The following is a 26,943-nucleotide window of genomic DNA, read 5'->3' as shown; positions in this document are numbered from 1 at the left end:
AAATCTTAATTTCTTCTTTCTTCAATGTCCAAGTTCCAGATGTCCACACATAACATTTTATTAGTCTTTTCTTTAGGTTTCTATCCATTTTACTTCTGAATAAATTCCATTTTCTATTAAAGGCATCTCTTCCCATCACTATTCTTGCTTTTATGTCACTTTTACATCTTCCATCACTACTAATAACACTTCCTAGATATTTAAATGTCATTACTTGATTCAATTTTTCCCCATTTATTCTGATATCCATATTTGCCTCTTTCCTTGCTATTTTTATCATCTTTGTTTTTCTGATGTTAATTTTCATTCCATAATTGATACAGGATTCCAGTAATCTGTTTAACAGATGTTGTAGTCCTGTTTCAGTGTTTGATAGTAATGCCTTGTCATCTGCGTATCTTATTACAAATATCTGTCTACCTCCAATCTTTATTCTTTCTTCTGAATTCTCCAGTTCTTCTTTTAGCATTGCTTCGGAATACATGTTGAACAAAATTGGTGACAGAGAACAGCCTTGTCTTATTCCTCGTCCAATGATACCTGATTCTGTTGTACCATATATGTCTCTCACCATGGCAGTTTGTCCCATATATATAGTAAGATAATTAGCCTTCTGTCTTTCTAATCTCTACCAATCTTTTCCATTACTTCCACCATCTTATCCCATTTTACATAGTCAAAAGCTTTCTCAAAATCTATATAACAGATGTTAACTTCTTTCACTTACTATTCTTAACAGTCCAATCGCATCTCTTGTTCCCCTACCCTTCCTGAAACCAAACAGATCTTCTTCAAGAAATTATTCCACTTTAGATGCAATTCTTCATATTAAGATTCTCATAAGTATTTTTGATGTATGGGAAATGAGGCTTATTGTTCTAAAATCCTTGCAGTTCACTGCATTACTTTTCTTTGGTATAGGTATAAATATTAAGGTCATAAAATCTTTTGGTAATTCTCCTTTGTTATAAATTACATTTATTATTTTGGTTATTTCTTCAGTTCCTTTCTTCTAAGTTGTTTCAGCAATTCTGCAGGTATTTCATCTATTCCTTCTGCCTTTCCACATTTTAGTTCTTTAATGGCTATTTCTACTTCTGTCTTCAAAATCTCTGGGCCTAGATCATCTTCATTTACCTTCTTTATATCTTCTAATGGCAACTCATTTGGTCTATTTTCCTTGTCATATAGATTTTCAATGTATTCCTTCCATCTCATTAGGATTTTATCTTCTTCAGTTATGATTTTCTCCATTCTTATTTTCTATGCCTCTAGCTCGAATCCATTTCTCTTGTGATTCATGCTTCTTGCTTTTTCATATAAAAGATCATACCTTCCCACGCTCATAATTTTCCATTTCTTCACATTGTTTTTTAAGCCAATCTTCTCTACTTTTCTGCTTCCCTTCTCAATCTGTCATTCAGAGTTCTATATTGTATTTTCCCTTCTGGAGTGTCTATTTTTCCATTTTCTTCTTTCTTCCATTAGAGAAATCATCTCATTAGTTATCCAAGGTTTTTTTTATTCTTTTAGCTCCTACATATCCAATTTCTTCTTCTGCAGTCTTTTTTATTTTCTCTTTAACTTGTTCCCATTTCTTTTCTGGATCTTCAGTTTTGACAAAACTTGTTTTCTCTAATTCTTTCTCCAATCTATTTCCAAATTCCTTGGTATTTTTTAATTTCTCTAAGTTCCATTTTTTCCTTTTCATAGCTTCTTTTATTTTCTTTAGTTTCATATTTATTTCTATGAATGTTGTGGTCAGAGTAAATATCAGCTCCAGGATATATGCATGCATATTTTACACTATTCTTGTATCTTTGCTTTACTATAATGTAATCAGTTTGATACCTTTCCGTATCTCCTGCTTTTTTCAATGTGTATAGTCTTCTCTTAGATTTTTTAAACCAAGTATTTGTAATTATTAGCTTATTTTCTTTACAGAATTCCTAACCTTTCCCCTCTCTCATTTCTATTACCTAGTCTGTATCTTCCTACTACACTCCCATCCTCCTCTTCTCCTACAATTCCATTCCAATCTCCCATTATAATCATATAGTCTTTTCTTTTTTCTTCTTTAATTTTTCTTTTATTCCATATAAATTTATTCATATAGTCCTTTACCATACAAGCTTTGTTTATTCTATTATCTATTTCCTTATTCATTAATTTGTCATTCTAATTAAAAATGTGCTTAAATACCCAATATATTTTACTTTGTTGTATTGATTCACTACTGGAAAAGATTAAATGAATTGTTAAGACAGTTAATTTATTCTCATTCCAGTTTTTATAGTTTTGGCCTTCTGTTTTATTGCTTATCTTTTTATCAAATTCATTATAGCAATTATTTGATTGGCCAGCAAATTAACTTCAATTTCAGTTCAGCAGTTATTTGATTCATTGTTCAGGTCAGCCAACATGGATAGTATCCCACTCTCCAGCCAATAGGCTTTGGGTTTGACCATTAAGGCATGGATTTTTCTGAAAGTATTTAGGTGTTGTATGGTTTTCATTGCCTAGTGTGAAATCATCATCACCCTGCTTATTGGAAGTGTGAAATAGCCTTGGGAAAAGTTTGTTTTCTCAGAGCAGAGCTCCTGAATGATCTAACACCATGCCAATATGCAGAAAATTCACTGTAAACAATTCATTAAATGACATATCACTAACCTGGAAGAGTTGGGGGAAAAGCAGTTGAAAGATAATTGAACAAAAAAATGCATAAATTTCAGTTGGACTACATATATTTTAATGTAGTTGTATATATTGCAGAGAATAAAATATAATGTATTATTTATTATAATCTACTAGTGGGTGAGCCATATTTTAAAAGGATTCTGTTTTTGATTTTTCTTTTATTGATCCACATTGGTATCATCTACATAAATGATGTGATCTTCAAGCAGAGATACAACAGAGTAGATGGCATGCTATTGAGTCTATTACTCCATTCTGAACATTTTTTTTTTTTTTAATAACACAATTCATCAGTAGCAGATTGAAAAACTATAGCACGTTTGCAGTGTGTGTGTGTGGGTAAGCAATTAAGAAGAGAAAATAATCTATTGATTGTATTTGGTGAACAGCTGGCAGTCAGTGAAGAAATCTCTATGAGGAAGACTGTTCCGAGGACAGACTGATAGAATGAAAGAGGATAATGAGGTGTGTTTGGTAGGTTTGAAACTTCACCTCTAAATTGATGTTGACTAGCAACTATGTTTGGTTTTATAGTCAAAGAGGAAAATAGAGAAACGGAGGCCCATTTAGCAAAACATTTCTCCATGAAAGTACCTCTAGAAAAGGCATAAGACAGAAATAGAATTTGTGAGAAAGCGATCAGAGTAAGTCACTAAAAGAAGGGGAGAGAGAGAGAGAACATCTCTTAACCACATTGCCCTGTTCTGAATAGCATCAGGCATTACTAGGGAGGATTTTGGTGAATGACCTCAAATATGAGAACACTGTTCTAAAGTTATGTGGTCCTGAATTTGTATGGAATAGTAAGCATGAGAAATTATCTTGTCTGGAGCTTTGGGTGGGGTGTTATAAAAGGTAAGGAATGATGAAGTGCTTCATACAAGAATGTGTTTTGGTAGCATTGGGCCATACTTACTTTTCTCGAGGTGTTGGAATGCTTCAGGTCACCTCCCTCATTGTTTGGAGTCCTTAACTTGGTCCTAATTTTTCAGCCCCCCCCCCCAGCTAGAGTCTCGTGTGTCTAAGTACACAGCCCTGAGTAACATTGTAATTTTTCCACTAAGTTGAAGGGACATTTTCTCTTCATCTGGAACAGCACATCTTTGAATCCTTTCTTGGAAATAAGGAACCTTTTAAAGAGCTTTTCAGCTTTGAATGAGTTACCATGCATCATTTTCCACTGTTTTATGTATCCATAACAGGTAAACCATTTGAAGAACATGTTGTTAACAAACTTAGTACAGTTATCTCATACCTTTAGTTGCTTTGGCCATAATTTGGCCATCAACTCTCTTTCTGTTGGAGGATTGCAAGGAAATCATTTAAATCATTGATTTAGAAAGCTCTTGAAGTTTGAACATTGAGATTTGTCTAATAAAGAGAGATAATGAATTGTCTTGCCATCAGCAAAACTCGGAGTATGCTTTGAGGTCAGTGAGGTAATGCATGCATGTGAAATTTATGGATAGGAAGAGATGCATGTGAAATTTATGTATAGGAAGAAATGCATAGATGAAATTGTGGAATCCTTGGAAAATCCAAAGAGAGGAATCTACCATAACATGTACTGAACAACTAGGGTAAAAACTATTTAACCAAATGCTTGTTGAAAATAGACCATATGATAATAGTTTGGTAAGTAAGCCTATATATGAGATGCGATCAGATGTCTTGGATATGTCAAGAGCAGTGGCATAAGTTTATCCAAACCTAGAAAATTTGCTGTGGATCGAGTGTGGCTGAATTCATATTGGTGAGCTTACTGGTGGTGACCGGACCTTCTGCATTATTTTTTAAAAATATTAAGGTGAGGTTAGGCTGAAGCCATTCCAGGTTTCCAGTAAACAGAATAGTGATCCACACACACACTAACTAATGAAATTCATCTACCATCTACAGATATAGCTGTCTGTATAAATATCTATGCCCACAGCGTATTGATTAGAGAGAAGAGATGTTAATCCATTCAGCCAACCAGGTGGTACATTAGATTATAAAGATAATATGATGAAAGTTTGTTCTAGACCAGAGAAAGAGAAAGTCACTCAAGAGCAGAAGACTTGTTCATATCTAGGTTTTTCAAGATTCTTCAGATGATTTGAATCCCACTGAATATCAGCAGCTTAATAAATCATGTTAAAAATTTAATTTTCTTGACCGAAAAGCTCTGGAAAGACTTTTAATGGGATTATATTGATCCCTGAAGATGTTGTTGGCATCTTCAGGGTACATAACTGATGTAAGGCACTAAAAAGTAAAAAAACTGTTACACACTATAATCAACCAATTCCAATTATATTAAACAAAGAACAGAGCGCGTACAATACATGCATAGAGCGTGCATGATATCACTTGTTGTTATTTAGGAACGTTCTATAGTTGGCACTATAATTCAGTTCTGGTGAGTTGAAGGATCTGATGAGGGTCTTCCAGATCACGGGCAAGATTAGTCCTTGGTTCCTGTTAAGGTTTTGTATACAGTGGGCAACTGTTGTGGCCTCCTTAAAAATTCGGGAGCGGAAGTCCTCCTCCATGTAAGGAATTGTGCTTCTATCCCACTCTATAAATCATGGTTTATTTTGTTCTTATATGATGTTCTTATTAAAAAAAAAGACTAATGAATATCTTTAATACTATTATATATATGCAAGTGCTAAAGACAGTACTATCATCACTTTTATTGTTTTGTTTAGTAATTATCATAATGTTTTACCTTAATTATTCAAATGTGTAGGTATCTTCTAGTCCGTACACTTATGATCCACATGTACAGCTCATTAACTTGCTACGTAAAGCAGGAGACTTAGAGCAACTTCGAACTGCACGAGAAAGAATGAGTAAAATATTTCCCCTTTCGCCAGGTAAGTGATTTGTAGTAATTATTAGTTAAATTTAATTTTTGAAATTCTGATTTTAAGAGAACATATTTGTGAGATCTTCAGTCAGCTTGGGAAGGAAGAAGAAACTCAGTGATGGATTTGAAAATCTGTTATATTTTCAAGAAGTACATAGGAAACACTTAAATAAATGGAATTTTATGCTTAAATTATATTTATTATAATTCTAGTAAATTATAATATTGTAAAATAATTTAAAATGATGTTTTATTATAAAATGTGAAATTTCCAATAGTGAAGAAGTTTATGCATTTGTCAATTGTTTTAAATAATTTATATTGGAAGAAGTAGCAGTTTCTTACGTTATCATTTGTTTTCAAAAAGAAAAACATATTCCATTTATTCCATTTTTGATAGGCCTGTGTAGATCAGTGGAATTGATGTTTGTATCCACAGCACTAGACTTCCCTGAAGAAAGACCAAAGTTTAATTCCGGTCACCAACTAGAGGAACTTTTTCTAAACCCTTCTTTGACCAGTTCCCAAGTTAGTCAGGCTCTGGCACAGGCAAGCAGGTTTTTTGTCCTGTAAACTCAAGAAAATCAACCATACAATACACAGTATTTCAAACAATAGCATATTTTGTTAGGGATCATGAGAGATGGTAGGACTTCTGTGCCATCTCTTTACTGGCCTGGCCTGGTTGGCTTAGTGGTTAGCTTACCCACTCTCCAACCAATGGGTTGCAGGTTTGAATCCTACTGCAGCATGAATATTTGTGATTGTCTTACCTTGTGTACTGCTATATAACCTTTGATTACTAACTATTATAATAACGGAATTAACCCACATAAGTAATTCTTTATTCGTAGAATTTTCACCTGAGTATCACAGACATCATCAGTACAAGTACAGGGCTAATTAAACAATAACTTAGCTACTTAGCACCACCTAAGTAGCTAAGGTTAAATTTCCTAAATTTATTTAATTATTATTATTTATTTATTTATTTATTATTATTTATTTATTTATTATTTTATTTTAATTATTTAAAATTAATTATTAAGTTATTTAATTATTACATAATAATTATTTAATTATTCATGGCACCTTGGCTATGCATTCAAGGGGTTAGTGAACGTATAGCTAAGGTGCTAAAATCACTAAATATCTGTGTGGCTTTTTGACCCATCAGAAAAAATCTCCACTTTCCTAATGTCTCCAAAGGATAAGCTCCCACATCTCAGCTATCCAGGTGTCTACCAGATTCCCTGCTCGTGTGGATTATCATATTTTGGACAAACAGGAAGATCTGCGCAAGTCCAGTTAGAAGAACACCAGTCGTACTTCCAGTACCTTGAACCCGAACAGTCTGGAATTGCAGAACATGCCATCAACACCAGACAGAGAGTTAAGTGGAACAAGACAGAAGTCATTCACAAAAGTCGGTTCCTAATGGAACGGCTATACAAAGAAACGTGAAACATTACTTCACTCCCCTAACCTAAACAAATCCGATGGTCTACGTCTTCCTCCCTTGTGGGAGACAGTACTTTATAAAGCAGCAAATCTTTCCTAACATATAATTGTATACGCATATATATATATTAAAAAAATTTTTTTTTAAATTATTATAATTGAATAATTAAATAAATATAGGAAATTTAACCTTAGCTACTTAGGTGGCGCTTTGTGAATATAACAGTTATTGTTTAATTAGCCTTGTACCCTGTACTGATGATGCCTGTGATACTCAGGTGAAAATTCTCCGAATAAAGAATAATTGATGCTAGTTCATTCCATTATTATAATAGTTAGTAATATGTCTACTCATGGTATTTCCTTACTGAAACTTATAACCTTTGATATGGTGCAGTATGAGTTTTGTTGTACTTGTGCCATTAAAATCACCTCTTCTTTCTTCACTGGCTATCACTTAAAATTAGTGATAGTCTTGGGCCAGCTATCTCTCATTGGCTCTTGTTGGGAAATTGAATTGCCCACTCAGTCTCCAAAACTTGATAAGACTAAAATGGCCTCACCTACTCCCCATAAGGGAATAAAAGGCATTAGCATAGTGGAGAACCATTTTTGATTGAAATTGACATGAAAAAATTAAGTAGTTACACTTTTTTTTTAGTACATGAGTCTACTTTTTAATATGTACATGCATAGTTAGTAAGTCTTGAAAGTAGGATTTTAAAAAAATTTTTTTTTTGTGAGTTTTTTTTATGAAAGATCATAAGGCCTATTGCACTTTAGTTCTGTTGGTATACTGAGGATTATATAATCCAGAAATCCTGCTGTAGGGACCAGACATAGTATTTTTTTCCAAATCACTTCAGGCATTCAATAAGCAGGATGGATGATGAAAATCATTACTACCTATCTGTGCCAACTGGGTGGTATTGGAGCATCTTTTTGGACAGTCTTGAACTGTTCTTTCTTTTAATGTGTTTAATCCATTTCTTTTGGTATTTGGATATGTTGTCCAATACCGAGTCTCTTTTTAGCTCTTTACATATTTCTTTTGGGCATGGAAGTCAGGGATGACCAATGAAAAAATGGAATGAGACTGGAACAAGCCATTGGGCCTAAATCCCTGAATGATAACTTATCCATGCCACAGTTGATAGTGTTATCACTCCATCTTGCTAGCACCATTGTATTATGTGCAGACAAGAAAGAAAACATGATAGCATTATTATTTTCTTTTTGTATGTAATATAAACTTTCTGTGACTAATTCATCTCATCTTGTTCACCTAAAATATTTGGAGAGAAAATGGATAAAAATTGGCCATTTTGTTGGACCATTCAAAAACTGACCTCTCTCTCTCTCTCCTGTTGCCATATGCATCAAAATAAATGAAATATTTTGTGAAACATATTTACAAATTCAGCATTTAACCTTACTGTAACTGATGCTATGTTTATTCTCCTGAGTAGAGCCTCCAGAATCTGTACCCCTTTCTTTTTTTTTTTTCCTTAAAATAGTGATGAAGTGGTTGTAGAATGGCATTTTGTGTACAAGGAAAGCTGAATATGATTGTGATCTGAGCTGCCAGGAGTAGAGATGATCTCTGCAGTGTTATTTGGAAGGAGGACTGGTTAGAAAAAAAAAAAAAGAAAAGAAAATCTAGGGTATTGTGAGAGTGGAGAAGATTATCAAGAATTTGGAATAGATGTATAATTTGTGCTAGATCATTGCTTATAGCAAAACCACTGTCCAGTTTGGTCTGTGGTGTTTGAAAAGAGGAGCCAATTGGAGTTGTGGATAATAAAGTCACTTAGGAAGATGACTTTATAGTTTGGATAGCTGGGTTGTTGAAAGTCGAACTTCATAGATAGAACAGGAAGGTGTAGAGGTCAGAGCGGCTTTCAGAATTTTATTTAGGATAGAAGAGGTATTGCTTAAATATGGACTGAATAAATATGTAGCAGAATGAAAATAATGGTAAAGAATTAAAAGAAGAAAATAAGGTAGACAAATTAGAGATTAGAAGAATATTGAGCATGTAAAATCATTTATTTAACTAGGAGGAACTGTTCAGGAAGGTGGATGTAAGTTAGATATATGAAGAGGAATTGCGTGGCAAAGAAATATTAAAGAAAAAGAGGTTATTTATTACAAAAATGCAAAATAAATATATAATTATTTATTTATTTTTTATGGAGTATATATTCTTATATGGTTGCGAGATGGATTATTATACATCTTCTTTATTAACTGTTTCCTTCCCTAGTTTAGCATCATTAGCAAACTACTAGATGTTTCTTTATCCCTACCTTTCCAGGAAGGTAGATACAAGTTAGATATACAAAGAGAAATTGCTATGGCAAAGAAATGTTTTAAAAAAAAGGAGGTTATTTATAACAAACATGCAAAATAAATATATAAGAAAAAGACATAAAAAAATACTTTTATGGAGTATATATTCTTAACATGGTTGTGAGACAGATTATTATGCAACTTCTTTATTAACTGTTTCCCTCCCCAGTTTACCATCATTAGAAAACTACTAGACATTTACTTCAGACCATTTCCGGTATTATTAATTACAAATTGAATAGTAGTGACCCATGTACACAACTCTGTAGCTCAGTACTGGTGACCTCTACTATATCACTAGCTTCATGTCTATTCTCATTTGCTCCAACTTAAATAATGGGTTTCTGTGTCACATCTTGTCAGATATCTTTGCAAAGTCTAGCAATATTATGGTGAACAAATTCCCTTATCCAACTCAACTGTCATCACTGTTAAGAAACTATGCTTACCCTCTCCCCCATAGAGATTTTGATTTTTTTAAATTTGATTTTTATGGTGCAAGGACATCAAAGGTCATACTGTGCCAGGACACAGCAGTTATATGGTAAATGGATAGTAGGGTAATCACAAACACCTATGCCCTTTGAAGCCGCCCCCTCGTGGATGGAGAGTGGATACACTAATCTCTCGGCTCAACCAGGCAGTCTGTAGCAAATTACAGACTGCCTGGTATCTTCTGCAGTGCCTTAACACCACTCTTAACACCACTCCTAATTTACTACCTCCTCCTTGGTTCCCCCTCTGTATAATAGTTACACTTTTTCCACTCCCATGAGACTGTCTATACTGAGACTGAAATTTAGCTTTAGTATCCTGGTTAGGGACACTGCCTTTTCTTCTCTTTTTTTTTTTTTTTCCACTTTCCTGTAATATCTATTCCCATGGCTGTATTCACATTAAGGTTTGGTTTCTTAATATTCTAAACACATCCAGTTCAACTGCCTCTATTCTTATAGAAGTCTTTTATATTGGTTTCTGCATTATTTTCACCTGGATTATGCACACTCACAAAGCAATCAGCATTCATGAAAGTTATTTTTCCATAATTCTTCTTTTTTTTTTTTTGCTTATCATGTATTGAAAGAACACTGAGATTTCGTCAGGTCTTCCCAGCCAATTTCCTTTCGTAACCAGATTTTGCCATGCTGCTGGTCACCTTCTTGCTTGTGTTTTGTACTGTTCATAAGCTTGCTGATCACCTTTCTTCTTATATACCCTGCACAACATTTATTTTTTTCATCTTCTGCATAATGATTCTACTCATCTGTTTAATTCTCACTTTTTGAGAATTAAACAGATGAATTTATTCTTCTGACTTTAGATATGCAATCTGATACCACCACTACCCACTTGTACTCTTTCTTAATTAAAATTCCACATGCTTAACCACCTTCCAAGTCAAATCTTCATGATCACTCTCACCAATCAGAGGCAAAGTGGTTCTTAATTATTGGCAGATTCTTAAGGCAGATACTGTAATCAGCATCTATTTTGCACCTTTGGCCTTCAGCAGTAACAAACTATATACTTTGTCCTATTGGCTCTTATTTCAACACCTAGTAGTTTAGCTTTAGATGTACTACTTCTCTCAACCCTGTTTTTCTGCTGAGCTTCTGCTTTTCTTGGTTGCACTTCTTTGCTAATCATTAGTGATACTCCTTGCCTTCTCCTGTTCTCTCTCTCTCATCCCCTTCCCCCTGAAAATACAGTATCATGTAATTCTATCCCTGTAACAGTATCTTCCAGCAAAACCAAATGTCACTAATATCTATGATTTTTGGCCTGGTCAAGCTCAGCATCGTTCCTCATGATTCAGGCATTAGTATATATGCATCACAATGTCCTCTTGGATCCACAGGTACCCTTGCATCTTTTAATTTGTGTCTCATTCAGTGTTGAGACCTGTGTAACTGCATTCAGTTCTGTGCTCTTTCTCATTCTTACTCATTCACCTCAATGATGCATGCAGACATACCTACCTGCATCCTCTCCCCTTCCCCAATAACCTTAGTTTCTCTGATTTTACATTTCCATTCTCTCATTGAAAACTTTCTCCATACACCTAATTCCAAATCTTTTCAAGTTCAGTTTAGATTTGACACTATTCCTCTTATACAGATACCCTTGCATCTTTTAATCGTGTCTCCTTCAGTGTTGAGACCTGTGTAACTGCATTCAGTTCTTTGATCTTTCTCATTCTCACATTCATTTACCTCAAGAATGCCCACAGACATACCTACCTGCATCCCCCACCCCATAGCTTTAGTTTCTCTGATTTTGCATTTTCATTCTCTCATTGTAAACTTTCTACAGATGCCTAATCCTTTCAAGTGCACAGTTCAGTCATATAGAAGTCCTTTAGTTTCCAGTTCACTCCAGACATCTAAAAATTTCATAGTATTCCTCTTATACAACATGCACGTTGACTCATTTGCAGCCATGGCTGTTCTGAATTCACTCCCATCTTGGAAGTTCAGAATGGAACAGATTCACTTGAAAAATAACATATGCAAATGACATTGACCGACAAATTAGATAGTTGACTTACATACTTTGCCACTCTCACTCTTCTTTTTCACTTCTTTAAGTAAATATTTCATATTCTTTCAAATGTATATACTTTTCATCTTTTAGACGATTCTTCTGGCCAAAATTATTCGCTGTTTTTCTTTACCTCTTTCCTTTCCTTTATAACAGCATCATTAATCTTTGCACCACAAAGCATTTTTTTATCATGTTCATCAAAGACACCCTTATTCATTGTATTGTGATATAGTATTGTTTTCTTAATCTTGCTTTTTTCACTCATGAATACTCTTTACTCTTTCTCTCACACACACACACACCTCCTTCTAGCATGCAATTTCACTTGTGAAAGCTGACTCACCTTACTCTTCTCATTTTACTTTATCACCTTGCTTCATTCTCTACAACATATTCTCATGCTTTTTTTTCCCACAAACATTTACAATGGCACATCTCACTTTTGACAGGTACACTTCTCACTCTCTCTCTCTCTCTCTCTCTCTCTCTCAGTTTTCATTTATCAGTCACAGGCCACTCATTTTCAATAGTAAATATTTCACGTGCGTGCGCACGTGCGCATGCACACACACACACACACACACCACAGAGCATCTCACAAATTCTCTCCTATTAAATTCCCAAAACAATGATATTGTAGCTAAGATAAATAAAATAAATCTGCTGACACCTCTTATTCCCTTCTAGGGAGTAGTTGAGGCTGTTTTAGCCCTATGTAACTTTTGGAGACTGAGTGCACAGTTAAATCTCCACCAGAATAAATCTTAAAGTAGCTTCACTCCCATTCAAGAAGTTCATGTTCAGAGCTGAATACTAAAGATGACAATAAACATTTGGGATTAGCTTAGCTTCTGACCCAACATCCAGTCCACATTACAGATTATGTTGATAGGTAAACAGTCCAGCATGCAAGGACATGCCTATAAAAAATGTTGTATTTATTTTTTATTTCCTTATTTATTTCTTTATATTTTTTATTTATGTATTTTATTTAAATTTTGCATTGTTCTGTCTTAGTGCTTATTGTCAGTAATGCTGCAGGTAGGAATGAATTCTTAATGTACTACATGTCTCATAAATCATTGTTTAGAGTTTGCATCTCAGACATGCATCTCATCCTCTTGAACATCTTTTAATCACTCAAAATTCACTGTTGCACGAAATATTTTGTAGTCAGAAGCTCACTTACTGTGTGCTGTTTCATCTACACTTAAATCACCTGCTTGCACTGTGTCACTTTCACAGCTATAATTCAGAAGCTCTTAGTGGCAGAAATCTTACACTAAAGTGTGTGAATGTCTAATGAATATGCATAGTTGGCCCTGCTCTATGAATTTGTTTCATAAAAAATGAGAACTTACTTTTTCTGCAATTGTATAACTGCAAATTTAAAAGTTAGTCAAAAGAAAATGAATTGGTCTCATACATTGGTGGTAATTTTTTCATTCCACAAAAGTTAAATTGACTGGAGACCACATGCCATTAATAGACATAATATGCTAGCCACATTTTGAGTACCAGTCTCAAAAGAGTTAATCTTCTAGAGTCAGCTCTGCAGTGAACCTCTAGGGACAAAAGGAATAATTTGTTATTATATATGGTTTATTGTAATCGATTTCCTTTAAAGTAGCAATGCTATGTGGGACTTCTAATAGTAGTTTATTATAGCAGTGTCATCTGTACCAAGTTTTGACTGTACAAGCAACTTTATGCATTCCAATTTAGAAATGAGGCATTAATTTTTGTCATTTCCCTTTTTAAACAAACAAAAAAAAAAAGTTTCAATAAAAATCTGATAAAGAGAATCTTTTTGGTTTTAAGAGAACTGCTTTGCTTTCTCAAATGAAATTAGCATGTCTCTTTCATTAAAAAAAACAAAAAAAACCATCAACTTTAACTTCCTAAAGCAGAAAGAGTTATTCTAAGATAGGGGATGAGGCAGAGAGGATAATGTTCTCAAAAGGCTCACTTAATCCAATACTTTTGAGGATATTTATTCCCAAGGACCAATACTTTCTCCCAAATTCACAGTAGTAAATCTTGTGCTATAATGAACTGTTATTCGTGTCCCTCTTCGGTCAGGGTAGTGAGCAAATTCTGATCTCTAAGGCCTTTTTACAAGACTTAGGAAGTTATGCAACCCTTAAGCTACCCCAGGTTAGATCTTACTAAATAATAAATATATGATCTTATTTTCAGATAATAATGATTAAGGAAAGAAAGGAGTAGCAATAGCATTCAACACCAAAAGAAAGAAAAACTTCTTGATTGGAAGGCAGTTTCAAGTAGAGTTATATGGATAAACTTCAAAATGTGGACATGGACAATAAAACTTATTTGTGCCTATTGTCCCACACAAAGTTCTTCCAAGGAAGAAGTGGAGGAATTTTTTGTGTCATTAGGACATGTAGCTGACAAAAAAAAAAAAAAAAAGAGGAAAAATTGGTCCTTGTTGGAGATTTAAACAGCAGAGTAGGAAATGAATCCCACCAGGTATATAGGAACATTTTGGGAAATTTTGAGAAAAGGGCAAAGCTAATAATAATGGTAAGTATTTACTGGACTTCTGCTCAGGATGCAGCCTAGTCATTACTAACACCATCTTTTAACATAAAGATGTTCACAAATTCACATGGAGAGAAGACACAAGAAATAAGAAAAACCTCATTGATTATATTGTTGATAGTGATATCTTCATGCTAGTTCAGAATACAGGAGTTTCAAATTGGAAGTGACATTTACTTAGTACTAAGCAGGATAAAAATGGATATCACACTGAAAAGAACAGCATGTAAGAAAGTTTTAAAAACAATTAAAGTTGACCAGCTTTTATAAGTAAATTGTAGACTCAACTATATATTATTGATATTGATCAGATACAAATATTATTGAACAAAAAAATGAAACAAATCAAAAACTAAAGCCTAGTGGCAAACTCTGAAGAAGACATTGATTCAGCTAGGGAGGTATGTGGTAAAGTTGTTTGCGAGGATAGAAAAATAAGAACACCATGGTGGACACAAGAAGATAAAGAATCAGTCCTGGAAAGGAAAAAAGTATACCAAAAGTTCCTAGCAAATAAGTTCGCAGTTGTCCTAAAAGAATACAGAGAAAAATGTAAGAGAGAGCTAAGCTGTGTTTAAAAGTAGCTAAACAAAAGTCATGGGAAGACTTTGGTAAGAATATAAAAAAGAAATATCAGGAAGGTGGCAAAATGTTCTGGAGGCTATTGAAGAAGCTTAGAAATGGAGCAAACAGTACTGCGAAATGAATCAAAGATGATAAAGGTGACATGACTACTGAAGATAAGGATATCTTAGATGCCTGGAGTAATTACTTTGAATGACTGTTAAATGAACCAAGCAGTGACAGAACCATGCTAGAAAATTTTCAAGAAGAATGTAAACAGGAGTATATATCAATACTTCAGGTAGAAAAAGCCATCAAAAACTTCAAATGTGGAAGAGCATTGTAGTAGATTATATTCAACCAGAAATGTATGAAGGTATAAAAGTTTTGCAGAATTCAAAACTCTGAATTATGCATAATTCAGAGGGCCTGGACAGAAGGTCGAATTCCCAATGGTTGGTGTAGAGCTCTCACAGTACCATCTATAAAAAAAGATGGTACTTTGAAAAAAAGGGAATAAAACTGAATGTGAGAATACTTAGTAGAGTATTTCTCTACTAAGTATTCTAGATAAGATTTATGCAAGCATACTTGAAAAGAGGTTGAGAAAGATTATGGAAGAAGAGAAACCTGGAGAAGAACAAGCTGGGTTCAGGCCAAATAGTGGTTGTCAAGATCAGATTTTCACTTTAAGACAAATAGCTGAGAAATCATGGGAATATGATAAGGATCTGTACTTAAGTTTTGTAGATCTGGAAAAAGCCATATGGCAAGGTCCCAGAGAAAAGCTTTTCCAAACTACAATTATATGGAGTGAATTGAACATTATACATTGCAATACATTGTCTATATTTAAGTTGTCAGTCAGCAATTAGAACTGAAGTAAATACAGGCAGATGGTTTGATGTAAAATCAGGGGTAAGACAAGGATGCACATTATCTCCACTCTTATTAATTATCTATATGAATCACATTATGAAAGAAAGTGACATGAAGCCTGATATTAGAATCGGAGAAGTTTAACTTAGCTGTTTGTTGTATGCATATGATGATGTACTCTTCAACACATCCAGTGCAGGTCTCCAGGATTCACTAAGTAAATTGAATAAGCTGTAACAAATTTGGCATGAAAATCAGCAATAAAAAGACCAAAACTATGAAAATAGACAGGAGCACAGAAAACTTCAGCTGCATTTTGAGTGGAGATCTTATAGAACAAATAAAATATTTCAGCTATGTAGGCACAGTTTTTAGTGAAAATAGCTTGTTAAACCTGGAAATAGACAACAGAATAAACAAAGCTGGTATGGTGGTTAGCCATCTGAATAAATTTATATGCAGTAAGAGAGAAATTAGCCAAAACACCAAACTAGCTGTATATGAAACAGTGTTTAAACCAGTTTTAAGTTAAGGATCTGAGAGTTGGGTTGGAAATAAAGCACTTGATCAAAGAGACCACAGATATGAAAGTTCTGAGAAAAATTGGGGGAGTGAACCAATGGCATCAATGGCAGAATCATATTAAAAATAAAGGTATTAAAAAGGAATTGATATTATTATCATTATTCAAGAATGTGTCAGCAGAGCTAATCTAAGGTGGTATGGTCACTTAAATAGAATGGATGAAGAAAGGTTAGCAAAACAGGTGTTTGATGCAAAGATGGCAGGCAAGAGAGCTAGAGGATGACCAAGGTCTAGGTAGATTGATTCGGTCAGAAGTATCTAAGAAGCACAAAATGTTAGATATAACAATATTGGAGTGCTCGCAAGTAATAGATTTATTTGGAGGAAAATTATTGATAGGAGATTAATAATAATGTAGACTTCATCATGTAGTGCTGTTATACTAATCTGAACACCCTTTGGGGGTACATATCAGTAAACATGATGATGAGAAAGTTTACAATCATCACATGCACTTGCAATATTATAATTTCTTCCTATATTTGCAAATAATTTTTATACCTTTATATTTAACATTTTATGGTTTGATACTATTAGACTAATTGGATTTAATAGTGTATTAATCACATATTTGCTTTGACTAGAACTGTGGCTAGACTGGGTAACAGATGAAATTAAACTAGCTGCATCAATAGAAGAAAGGGAGGCAATAACTGCTCTATTTGAAAGAGCGGTGAAAGACTATACCTGTAAGTTATGTTTTTGTTTATTTATATAATAAACTAAACTCTCTCTTTCTTTTTTTTCCCCTCCCAATTATACATAATCATTTTTTATCTTAAATCCATTGGAAATCCTTATTCATTTAAGTTGTCATTCAGAAATGTGAAATAAGAATCAATGAAACACGCTCTTTAATAGTTGTTCATTTCATGATTAATGAGAAAAATCCAAATCAGATTGTGATTGTCTACCAGTATGAAGACAGATATCACATTATTATTTTGCACTTTATTTTTTTATTTCATGATTTTTCACTATTTCAAGTGGCATCTTGAGATAGCTTAAACTAGAATGATATAAAAAAATAAAATAATAAGCTAAAGCCTTTTATTCCTTTATAGGGAGTAGGTAAGGTGTTTAAACCCTATCTAACTTTTAGAGACTGAGTTCACATCTCTACCAGTAGTCAATCAGAGATAGCTGGCCCACATCAATCACTAATTATAGGTGGCCACCAATGAAGAGACTGGTAACTAACCCTAACAGGGTATGTTACTGTCTAAAATAATGTGGGTTCTACGGTCAAAGAAAAAACCCACCTGCCCATGCCAGAGATTCACTAACTCAGGAACTGGTCAAAGAAAGGCTTAGAAAAAGACTAAGCCTAAGAAAAAGAAAAAGACTTAGAAAAAGACTTCTCCATTCGGCGACTAGACTTGAACTATAAGTCTATTTTCGGGCAGCCTAGTGCAGAAGATGCAAATGCCACTTCCACTGAGCTATACAGGCTCCTAGAATGATGTAACTAACACTAAATTACTTAGAATGGTACTGCTTAAAACTTGTGTATTAAAGGTTATAAAAACTATATTTGCAGTCCTTGTAGAGTCTATTATATAATTCAGCGTGAACATGTCACTCTCTCATGTTCATTATTGCGTAATTCAGAGAGAGAGAGAGAGACAGGAATTGGAGTAATGTAAGTCATGCAACTACATTCCTCTATTGCCACATGCTAAATAAGATCTTCTAATTGAAGTTAGGATCGGTAAGGTGTTCTTAGGATCTTCATTGTTTCCTTAAAATGACACTGAAAGTGTTTTGTTTTCAATGCTCAATAGTACCCTCCAAGTGATGGAGGTCAGTCATGTTACGGTGGAAACTAGATAAGTGGGAGAAACTTTTTATGTAGCCTCTAAGGAATACAGACAACTCACTAGTATTTCTTACCTTTCTTATTTTCAGTCTCCTTATTCATCATCATCATCATCAAATTCCTGACATGTACCCTCAAGGGGTGTACAGGATATGATTGTACTACATGAAAAATTTACATCATTACTAACTTTCTATCTACAATTTTCCTCCAAATCAGTCTGTTACTTGTCAAGACTCCAACGTTATCAGATCTTATATTTCTATCATCTAAAGCACTTTGTACTGTATCAATCCACCTATATCTTGGTTTTCCTCTGGGTCGTTTTCCTGCTAACCTGGCAGAGAACACATGTTTTTCTAATCTTTCCTCGCCCATTCTGTTTAAGTGACCATACCACTTGAGATTAGCTGTGCTAATGCTGACAATGTCAAGTTCTTTCCCAATATCCTCGTTTTTAATATGATATTGCCATTGATGCGATTTGTTCACGCGTAAATCCTAAAAAAGACTATGAGTCTTTCTTAGGACTCGCATATCTACGGTCTCTAGTCTTTGGTCAAGTGTTTTACTTCTGACCCAGCTCTCAGATCCATAAGTTAAAACTGATTTGCACACTGGCTTGTATACAGCTAATTTAGTATTCTGACTAATTTCTCTCTTATTTCATATGAATTTATTCAGTTGACTTCCTACCATACCAGCTTTGTTGATTCTGTTGTCTATTCCATATTTAATTTACCATCTTCACTAAAAATCGTGCCTAAGTAGCTGAAATGTTTTACTTGTTCCACAGGTTCTCCATTCACAACGCAGTTGATATTTTCAATGTTTCTGCCTATTTTCATTGTCTTTGTCTTTTTAATGGTGACGTTTATACCATATCTATTACAACAGTTATTCAATTTAGTCAGGAAAATCTTGCAGACTTGTAGTGAATTTATTGATAAGTATAACATCGTCTGCATAAAGCAAACAGCTGAGATTAACACCTCCAATTTTGATATCATGTTTAATACCACTTTCCTTCATAATGTGATCCATATAGATCCTGTAATTCTCACATTCAGTTTTATTTCCCTTTTTATATATGGGTACAAAAAGAGCTCTACTCCAATCATCGGGAATTCGTTCCTCTGTCCAGGCCTTCTGAACTGTGCAGTCACTGTATGACTTTTATAACGCCACTTCAGCATTTCTAGTTGAATATCATCTACTCTTTCCAGATTTCATGCCTTTGATGCCTTTTTCTACTTCAAGTATGGATATGTATTCCTGACTGTATGCCTGTTGAGTGTTTTTTACCACTGTGCTATCAGTGCTTGTTTCATATAGCAATTTTTCAAAGTAATTACTCCATACTTGAAGGATATCTTTTTCTCCCGTTTTTCATGTCACCTTTATCATCTCTAACTCCTTTTACAGCACTCTTTCCTCCATTTCTAAGCTTCAACAACCTCCAGAATATTTTGCGACCTTCTTGATATTTATTTTCTATGTTCTTGCCAAAGTCCTTCCATAACTTTTGTTTAGCGTATTGAATAGCTAAATTGAATAGTTTTACACAGTGTTTAGCTTTCTTACATTTATCTCTGTATTCTCTAAGAGCACAAGCTGACTTATTTGCCAGGAACTTTTGATATGCTGTCTTCTTTTCCTTCGCTGCCTCTTTAACTTCCTGTGTCCACCATGGAGTTGTAATTTTTCTATCCTTGCAGACAACCTCACCACATGCCTCTCTGGCTGAATCAAGCAGTGTTTTCTTCAAGGCTTGCCACTAAATCTCAAAGGTTTGGTTCCTGTTCTCAAACTCTTTCATTTTTAATTCAATAATCTTTGTGTATTTTAGTCTACAGTTCCCATCTGAGAGCTGCTCAACTTTTATTTGCTTTAAAACTTTCTTACATGTTATTCTTTTCAATATGAAATTCAATTTTATCCTGCTCAAGACAAAATAGTGATCACTTCCAATTTCAAATCCTCTGTACACTCTGGTGTCCTGCACCAGTGGGAAAACATCACTATCAACAATAACATAGTCAATGAGACTTTTCTTATTCCTAGCCTCTTCTCTCCATGTGAAATTGTGCACATTTTTATGTTGAACATGATGTTAGTAATAACCAGTCCATGTCCTGAGCAAAAATCCAACAGGTATATGCCAGTATTAGCTTTGCTCTTTTCTCCAAATTTTCCCAAAATATTTTTGTATGTCTGACAATCATTTCCTACTCTGCTATTTAGATCCCTGAGGACCAACTTTTCCTTTTTCATTGTGTCAGATGCTTTCTCTAAAGCATTAAAAAATTCCTCCACTTCTACCTTGGTAGAACCTTCTATGGGACCATACACAAATAAGTCTCATTGTCCAATTCCCCATTCTGATATTTGCCCACATCACTCTACTTGAGACTGCGTGCCATTCAAGAAGATTAGCCTCCTCATATTTAGTGTTGAATACAATGGCTACTCCTTCTTTTCCTTGATTGTCATTGCCTGAATTTAACATTTTGTATTTATTGCTCAGAAAGATCTCACCAGTGTTTGTTTTTTTTTGTTTCAGTCATCCGTATTATGTCGATTTGGTACTTATCTAATTCCTCAACTAGCTCCATTTCTTTGCCATTCAGGCTTCTTATGTTGATAGTACCGTTCTTTAACTCTGGTGATGTTGAGTTGGGGTGTGTTTTCAGATTTGTTCCAGTAGCTGACTTTTCACTGTTTGCCCTGGTTCCCTGGCGAAAACAACAGGGGCCTTGTTTAACTGGGTGATGCCCCAGCTGGCGTGAAATTTTTTCATGTTATACCATCATTTTTTATTTTGGTTTAACCAATAAGAATACAATTTGGTCGGCTAAATCCCAAATTGCCAGCCCATCCTCGTTCGTTCACTATCCAAGTAGATACCCAACAGGGTGCACCACGAGAAGGTGAGGATTGGACATTAGGTCAGAAGCTCTGGTTGGTTTTCCGCATTCCTTTAAAGGCTATGTGGAGGTCTCTCAGTTATACAGCATTGACCCTTAAGCACCCCCTTCATTTGTAGAAGTAAGAATGTTCTCATTCAATTGTATAAAGTGTTGATCGATATTTTTTTTCCATTTGGTTATGCTAAATTAAAGTTGATGCCAAGAAATTTCATTCTTGGTTTCCTTTATTCAAGTGTAAGCAAATAAAGTTTACGCGTGAAGTAACTTCATGACTGGACCACTCCTATATAGAGTCTAATGATTTCAAATCAGGTGCCTTAGTATTGCATAATGCAACACTTGCATATCCTTACAGACTAGTATAATGCATTATGGGAAGCTTACGCTTGAATAAAGGATGAAACCAAGAATATTATTTCTTGGCATCTTTAATTTATGATTTCTTTTAAGATGTGATCAGATCACATATGGACTATTGTGCTCAGATTTGGTGGTTTTCAAAAGGATGAAAAAAGGAAAGGGTTCAAAGATGATTGACTAAGGTGGTTTCTGGTCTCTGGAATGTTGAGTATAAGGATATGTTGAGTGAGAGAGAGAGAGAGAATGTAAGTTGGTTGCTCCTTCTAAGCCAGCTTGTGTAACTTCCAAGAAGGTTAAACTTTGTTTTTAATTTTTAATGTCATTCAGAGGGCAAGTTTGCATGGTAACTGTTATTACATTAAAACAATAAGTATATTAACTAAATGGAAAGTACAAGAATCCAAACTGATCTGGGAACTTGGTATTTCTTTCTTTCATTCTGATTACCACATCATTGGCAAAAACATAGGTTAATAGCTTAATCCTTCAATGTGTGGAATGTTGTGCATCATGATTTATGTTCTCCATTCTTGAAGTTACATTTAGGATATTACAAATATATTATGTAGGTGAAAGTTTATTTTTCACTTGGTTAGACTATAATAAATTTAGTTTAATCCTATATCCAAGTGTGAGCAAACAAAGTTTGCACCTGAAAGTATCTCCAGGACTGGGTTAGGTGGTACAACATCGGGCAACTCATTGCAAAGGTGGAGCAAGCCAACATTACTCCTATCTCAGTATCTACCATAATGCAAAACACATCTCCTTTCAGATATGTATAATGTTATGCATTAAGGAAAGGGCCACTACCCAGACTAGTTTAGACCTTTATTTTTCTACCCAATTAGACATTGGGTAGAAAAATATGCTGTTCATCGTCATAATGTTTATACATATATGTGTGTGTAAAATGAATATACAGCTGTTCAGAAGGATTTGAACAGCTACAATTAATTACATCTTGTCAGGATGCCTGTGAGTTTCAGAAGATAAGATTTGCTAAAAACAGTAAGTGTAGATCACATAGTAAATCCATGCTTAATATCAGTATAAGTTCTTCATATTCCATCATTCATGCTAAGTTGCATTTCAGTACTCTTTGTGTGAGATTGGCTTGGAAGCATCCCACTAAAGTAATGCTTTTATTTGTTGAGTTGTAATTACCACTGAAATGCTGAGTTTGGAGTTCCTCATCCTCTTTACAGTCTGAACCTTGCATGGTGTAGTGTTCCACTCACCCCCACCCCACTCCAAGTTTTGAGGAATCAGTATATTTCTTAGAATGCACTGTCTTTTTTTGAAATTATTAAAACCAAAAGTAGGGGGAGGAACCAATAATCCTTTGACGCATGTTGAACTGAAAGCTAGAAAACTATGCTATACAGTGATGTAAAGTGCAACTCTTCAAGTACTTAAATAAAATTATTTCTTTATTGAAGTACCTTGTTTAATAGGCAGATTAGTAGATAAAATTCAGTTCACTGAATAGTTGTTCTGATTTTCATTGAAAATACAGAAGAACATATAAATAAAAATACAGTTATATATAATTATAATCAGTTCTCCCACCCCCTCACTTTAGCTCATGGGGCGGTTCAAGCAGCTTCTTAGGATACATCTAGCCCACAGGCTATATGTTGGAGATGCCTGTTTTAAGGAAATTAACTAATGAATTTTGGAATTATGGAATAAAGCATCTGGATCAGGGTCTGTACACTCTTCCTTATTTTTTAACTTATTTTCTTATATCGATCTACCTTCCTCTTTTCCTCATGTTTCCTTCTGCGTTCTGATTGTTATTTAAAAGACCAGTAAAAAATATTTAGGTAGTAGTAGCAGCAGCAATAATCTCTTAGAAATAAGCAGCCAAATTACTTTCACAGAGTTACTGTGGTTGCACTGGATTCTTCCTCCCTGGTTTAAGATTATCATTGTCTTTAGCTAAAAGATATTTTACCTCTTTTTTTTTAACAAGTATAGAAATGCACTTTGATTATGTCATTCCTAATTTTTAATTTGATCTAAAATATTAAGTTGGATTTGAATGCTATCAGATATTACTGATACAGTGTGATCTGGCATCATGCCATGTTTAGCAATAGACTTATTTTGTCTACATAAGAAGTGGGAGCTCATAACCACTTATTATTACTGTCAGCACTCGGTATAGCAAAGTCACTCATAATTGACTACTGATTAGGATCACAAAGCCAAAGGAAATGACAACATAGACTAATCAGTTATTAATTACATTAAATTTAATTAATATTTTTGATTTCAACTTTAATAGAACAGTTTACAACTGTCGTACTATGGCCAAACCAGCAGGATAGTCATAATCAGAATCACTAAGAACAAGGACTACATCTGGTTCCAGTACTCTGGCCACTGAGGACTTGCTGAACTTTAGGTACCTACCATAGAATATGCTGGAAGATGGCCACCTTACTCAACCTTAGCAAACATAAATATGAGAGGCTAGTCCTGGAATTTTCCTCAGAACTACTCTAACTTCAACAAATTCGGTTGCATCAAACTATCTCAAATTTGGGAAACGCTCATCCTTAGAGCTTCAGCATAATAACCAAGAACACCCATTCTAGTCCCCTAGGGGATACTGTTTATGACTTTAGGCTCACCTTTGGTTGCCATGTGCAGTGTAGTGCTTGCATGTACATATCAGTTTGCACATTGTTACTTAATGATGGTGGTTGACCTTGCTCAAAATATTTGAAATATTAATTAAATTTATTGTAATTAATAATTCATCTATATTGTAATTTCCTTAAAAAATACCATTATGTATTTTTTTAAGGAAGCTAACTAACAAACAGCCTTACTACCAGATTTATTTTCTTGGTAGTTTGCTGTAGTGAGAGTTGACTATATTATTTTTATGTCACACAATGCTTTTCATATTCCTCTTTGATTCATATTCAGAAAAAATTTGAAAAACTATGCTTCTCAATCCATTTTTAAAACCAAAACCTTCTATGCATAATTATGATACTGCTCCCACTTTCAGGAATGAGAATGATTTCTCTTTCCTCTTTTGTTTTTCTTTTTCCCTTTTACTATGTATTTTAAAAAATTCTCCTACATATATGGTATCTTATAAGATAACTTCATTTGTCTCTATCATTCCTTTCAACATTTTTTTTTTTATTAAACTGTGCAATCATAGTCCCTTATCTGTCTGATCATTCGGTGTTCCATAGTGATATTATCTGCACATAGAGCAGATATTGTTCAATAAAGGACTTACGAGGAACAGTAGTCTTGTTTTGCTATATGTCAGTATTACAACAATCCCTTGCATTGTATTTACCACTTTTGCAATATATATCATGAATTTCAACCCACTATGTGCACTATCACATATCTAGATCCTTAACCTTTTTGCTCGCTTGGGGTTGCAATTTCACCAGTATAACACAGGTTGCAATCTCTCATTCCAGAATTCAAAATCTTTCACTTGGCTGTAAAATTCTTCCAGAGACATATCATAGTCATTCCTTATCACTTTTTCTAACTTTGCTTTAGCAGGCATGCAAGTAGATTTCTGTCATCGAACTATTCATAATATCATTAATGTACAAAATTAGCATTAAAGAACAGTCCTGTGACATTTTCATTTTCTTTTTCATTTCTTCTGACTGCTCTTATGTACACTACTCGGATACCATGGTCAGCTGTCCTTTTATCTATGGCATAACTTTTGTCATGAACTCATGTAGCAAGCACAAATTGTTATGTCAAGGCCATTGCAAGGTCTTGAAATTACACTACAATAATTGGCTGACTACCTTGTCATTTTATAATAAATGCAACTGTGTAATATACATTAAGAATAGTATATATTGTTATTGGTGTTTGTGTGTGTGTTCTACATTACTATATATTACACATTACTGTTTATATATATATATATATATATATATAAACAGTGATCTGGAATGTTTGAAACAAGTAATTTATTTTAAAACATTAATGCTAAGCTTTGTTTTACATGTGTCCTGCATTTACCGGCAGTTCATTTGACCTTTTAACATCCCTTCTGCTTGGGACTGGCACATTTTCACACGTTATCGATATATGTGACATGCCAGTTTCAAGTTTTTTGGGGCAAAATTTTTGTGTAAAACTAATTTTTGAACTGCCTTCATCATATAGAAAATATCACAAAGTAATGTTTTCTTATTTCAAGTTATATATACGTATATTTTAAATATATATATATATATATATATATATATAATATATATATATATATATGAAACATTTACTTTAAAAAGTATAGTTTTAAATTTTTTTAAAATACATTTATTAAATATAAATATTTATTCGTATTCTATATATATTTTCTATATATATTCGTGTGTGTGTGTGTGTGTGTAGAAAGTTTTTTACCTTGGTATACTATACGTTAAAGATACCAAGCAATTTTATAAACTTGGTTTTAATCCTTTTTTCTCAAGTAAGCAAACAAGTCAAGTTTGCACTTGAAGTATTTTCAGGTCTGAGGCAACTCGTGGTAAAGGTGGAGTAAGCTCTGATCACTTTCCTTAGTATCTCATAATCAAAGCCCATCTCCTTGAGGGACATGTATGACGCTATGCATTAAAGGATTAAAACCCAGTTTATAAAATTGTTGGTATCTTTAACATATATTATGTGTGTGTGTGTGTGTGTGTGTGTGTGTGTGTGTGTGTGTGTGTGTGTGTGTGTGTGTGTGTGTGTGTCTACTCTATAATATAAAATGATAAGCCTTTTTTGTAACGTTTTTGTGTTACGTTTTTTGTCAAGTTATTTGAAATGTTTTGAAACTCAGGGACTACCCTGAGTGTCGAGTCTTCAAAATTCGAGTCATTAGAATTCACGGAGAACCGGCCTACCAGTCTGGAACTTGGGGGGGGGGGGGGTTGGAGCCTCCCTTGTATTATATATATATATATATAGAAAGAAAGTTTTTTAACTTGGGTATACTATGTTAAAGATACCAAGCAATTTTATAAGGTAGGTTTTAATTCTTTTTGCTTAAGTAAGCAAACAGATAAGTAAGTCAAGTTTGCGCCTGCACGTAGTGCAAGTCTGAGGCAACTCGTGGTGTATATATATATATATATACAGGAAAACCTTGCTTAATGTGAATTCGATATGTGCAATAATCAGTTACCGCGAGTGAGTGAAATGATACTATTTCCCACTTTAAGCGAATGATTAATCAGTTAACGCGATTTTTTTATGTTATGCGAAATTTTTGTTGCCAATCTGCAGCAAGCAGCAGAACTTTTCAATGTAGTGGACAGTGGCGGGCGACATTTGAC

At 34.1% G+C, this 26,943-nt stretch overlaps 1 protein-coding gene across 1 annotated transcript in view; it reads left to right on the top strand.

Annotated features, from left to right (window-relative positions):
* Positions 1 to 26,943, top strand: part of LOC150095621 (spliceosome associated factor 3, U4/U6 recycling protein-like) — a 256,994-nt gene that overhangs the window by 6,035 nt on the left and 224,016 nt on the right. The window contains exons 2-3 of the mRNA XM_090409926.1: positions 5,435 to 5,561; positions 17,089 to 17,193. Coding sequence (XP_090266052.1) covers positions 5,435 to 5,561; positions 17,089 to 17,193 — 232 coding nt within the window. The remainder of the gene's footprint in view (positions 1 to 5,434; positions 5,562 to 17,088; positions 17,194 to 26,943) is intronic.

Source organism: Typopeltis vanoorti, chromosome 20 (assembly GCF_054136105.1).
Source record: "Typopeltis vanoorti isolate ZY-2024b chromosome 20, IOZ_Tvanoo_1.0, whole genome shotgun sequence".
NCBI classification, from domain to species: Eukaryota; Metazoa; Arthropoda; class Arachnida; order Uropygi; family Thelyphonidae; genus Typopeltis; species Typopeltis vanoorti.
Note: the sequence above shows the minus strand (reverse complement) of the source record. Positions and strands in the feature narration are given on the sequence as shown.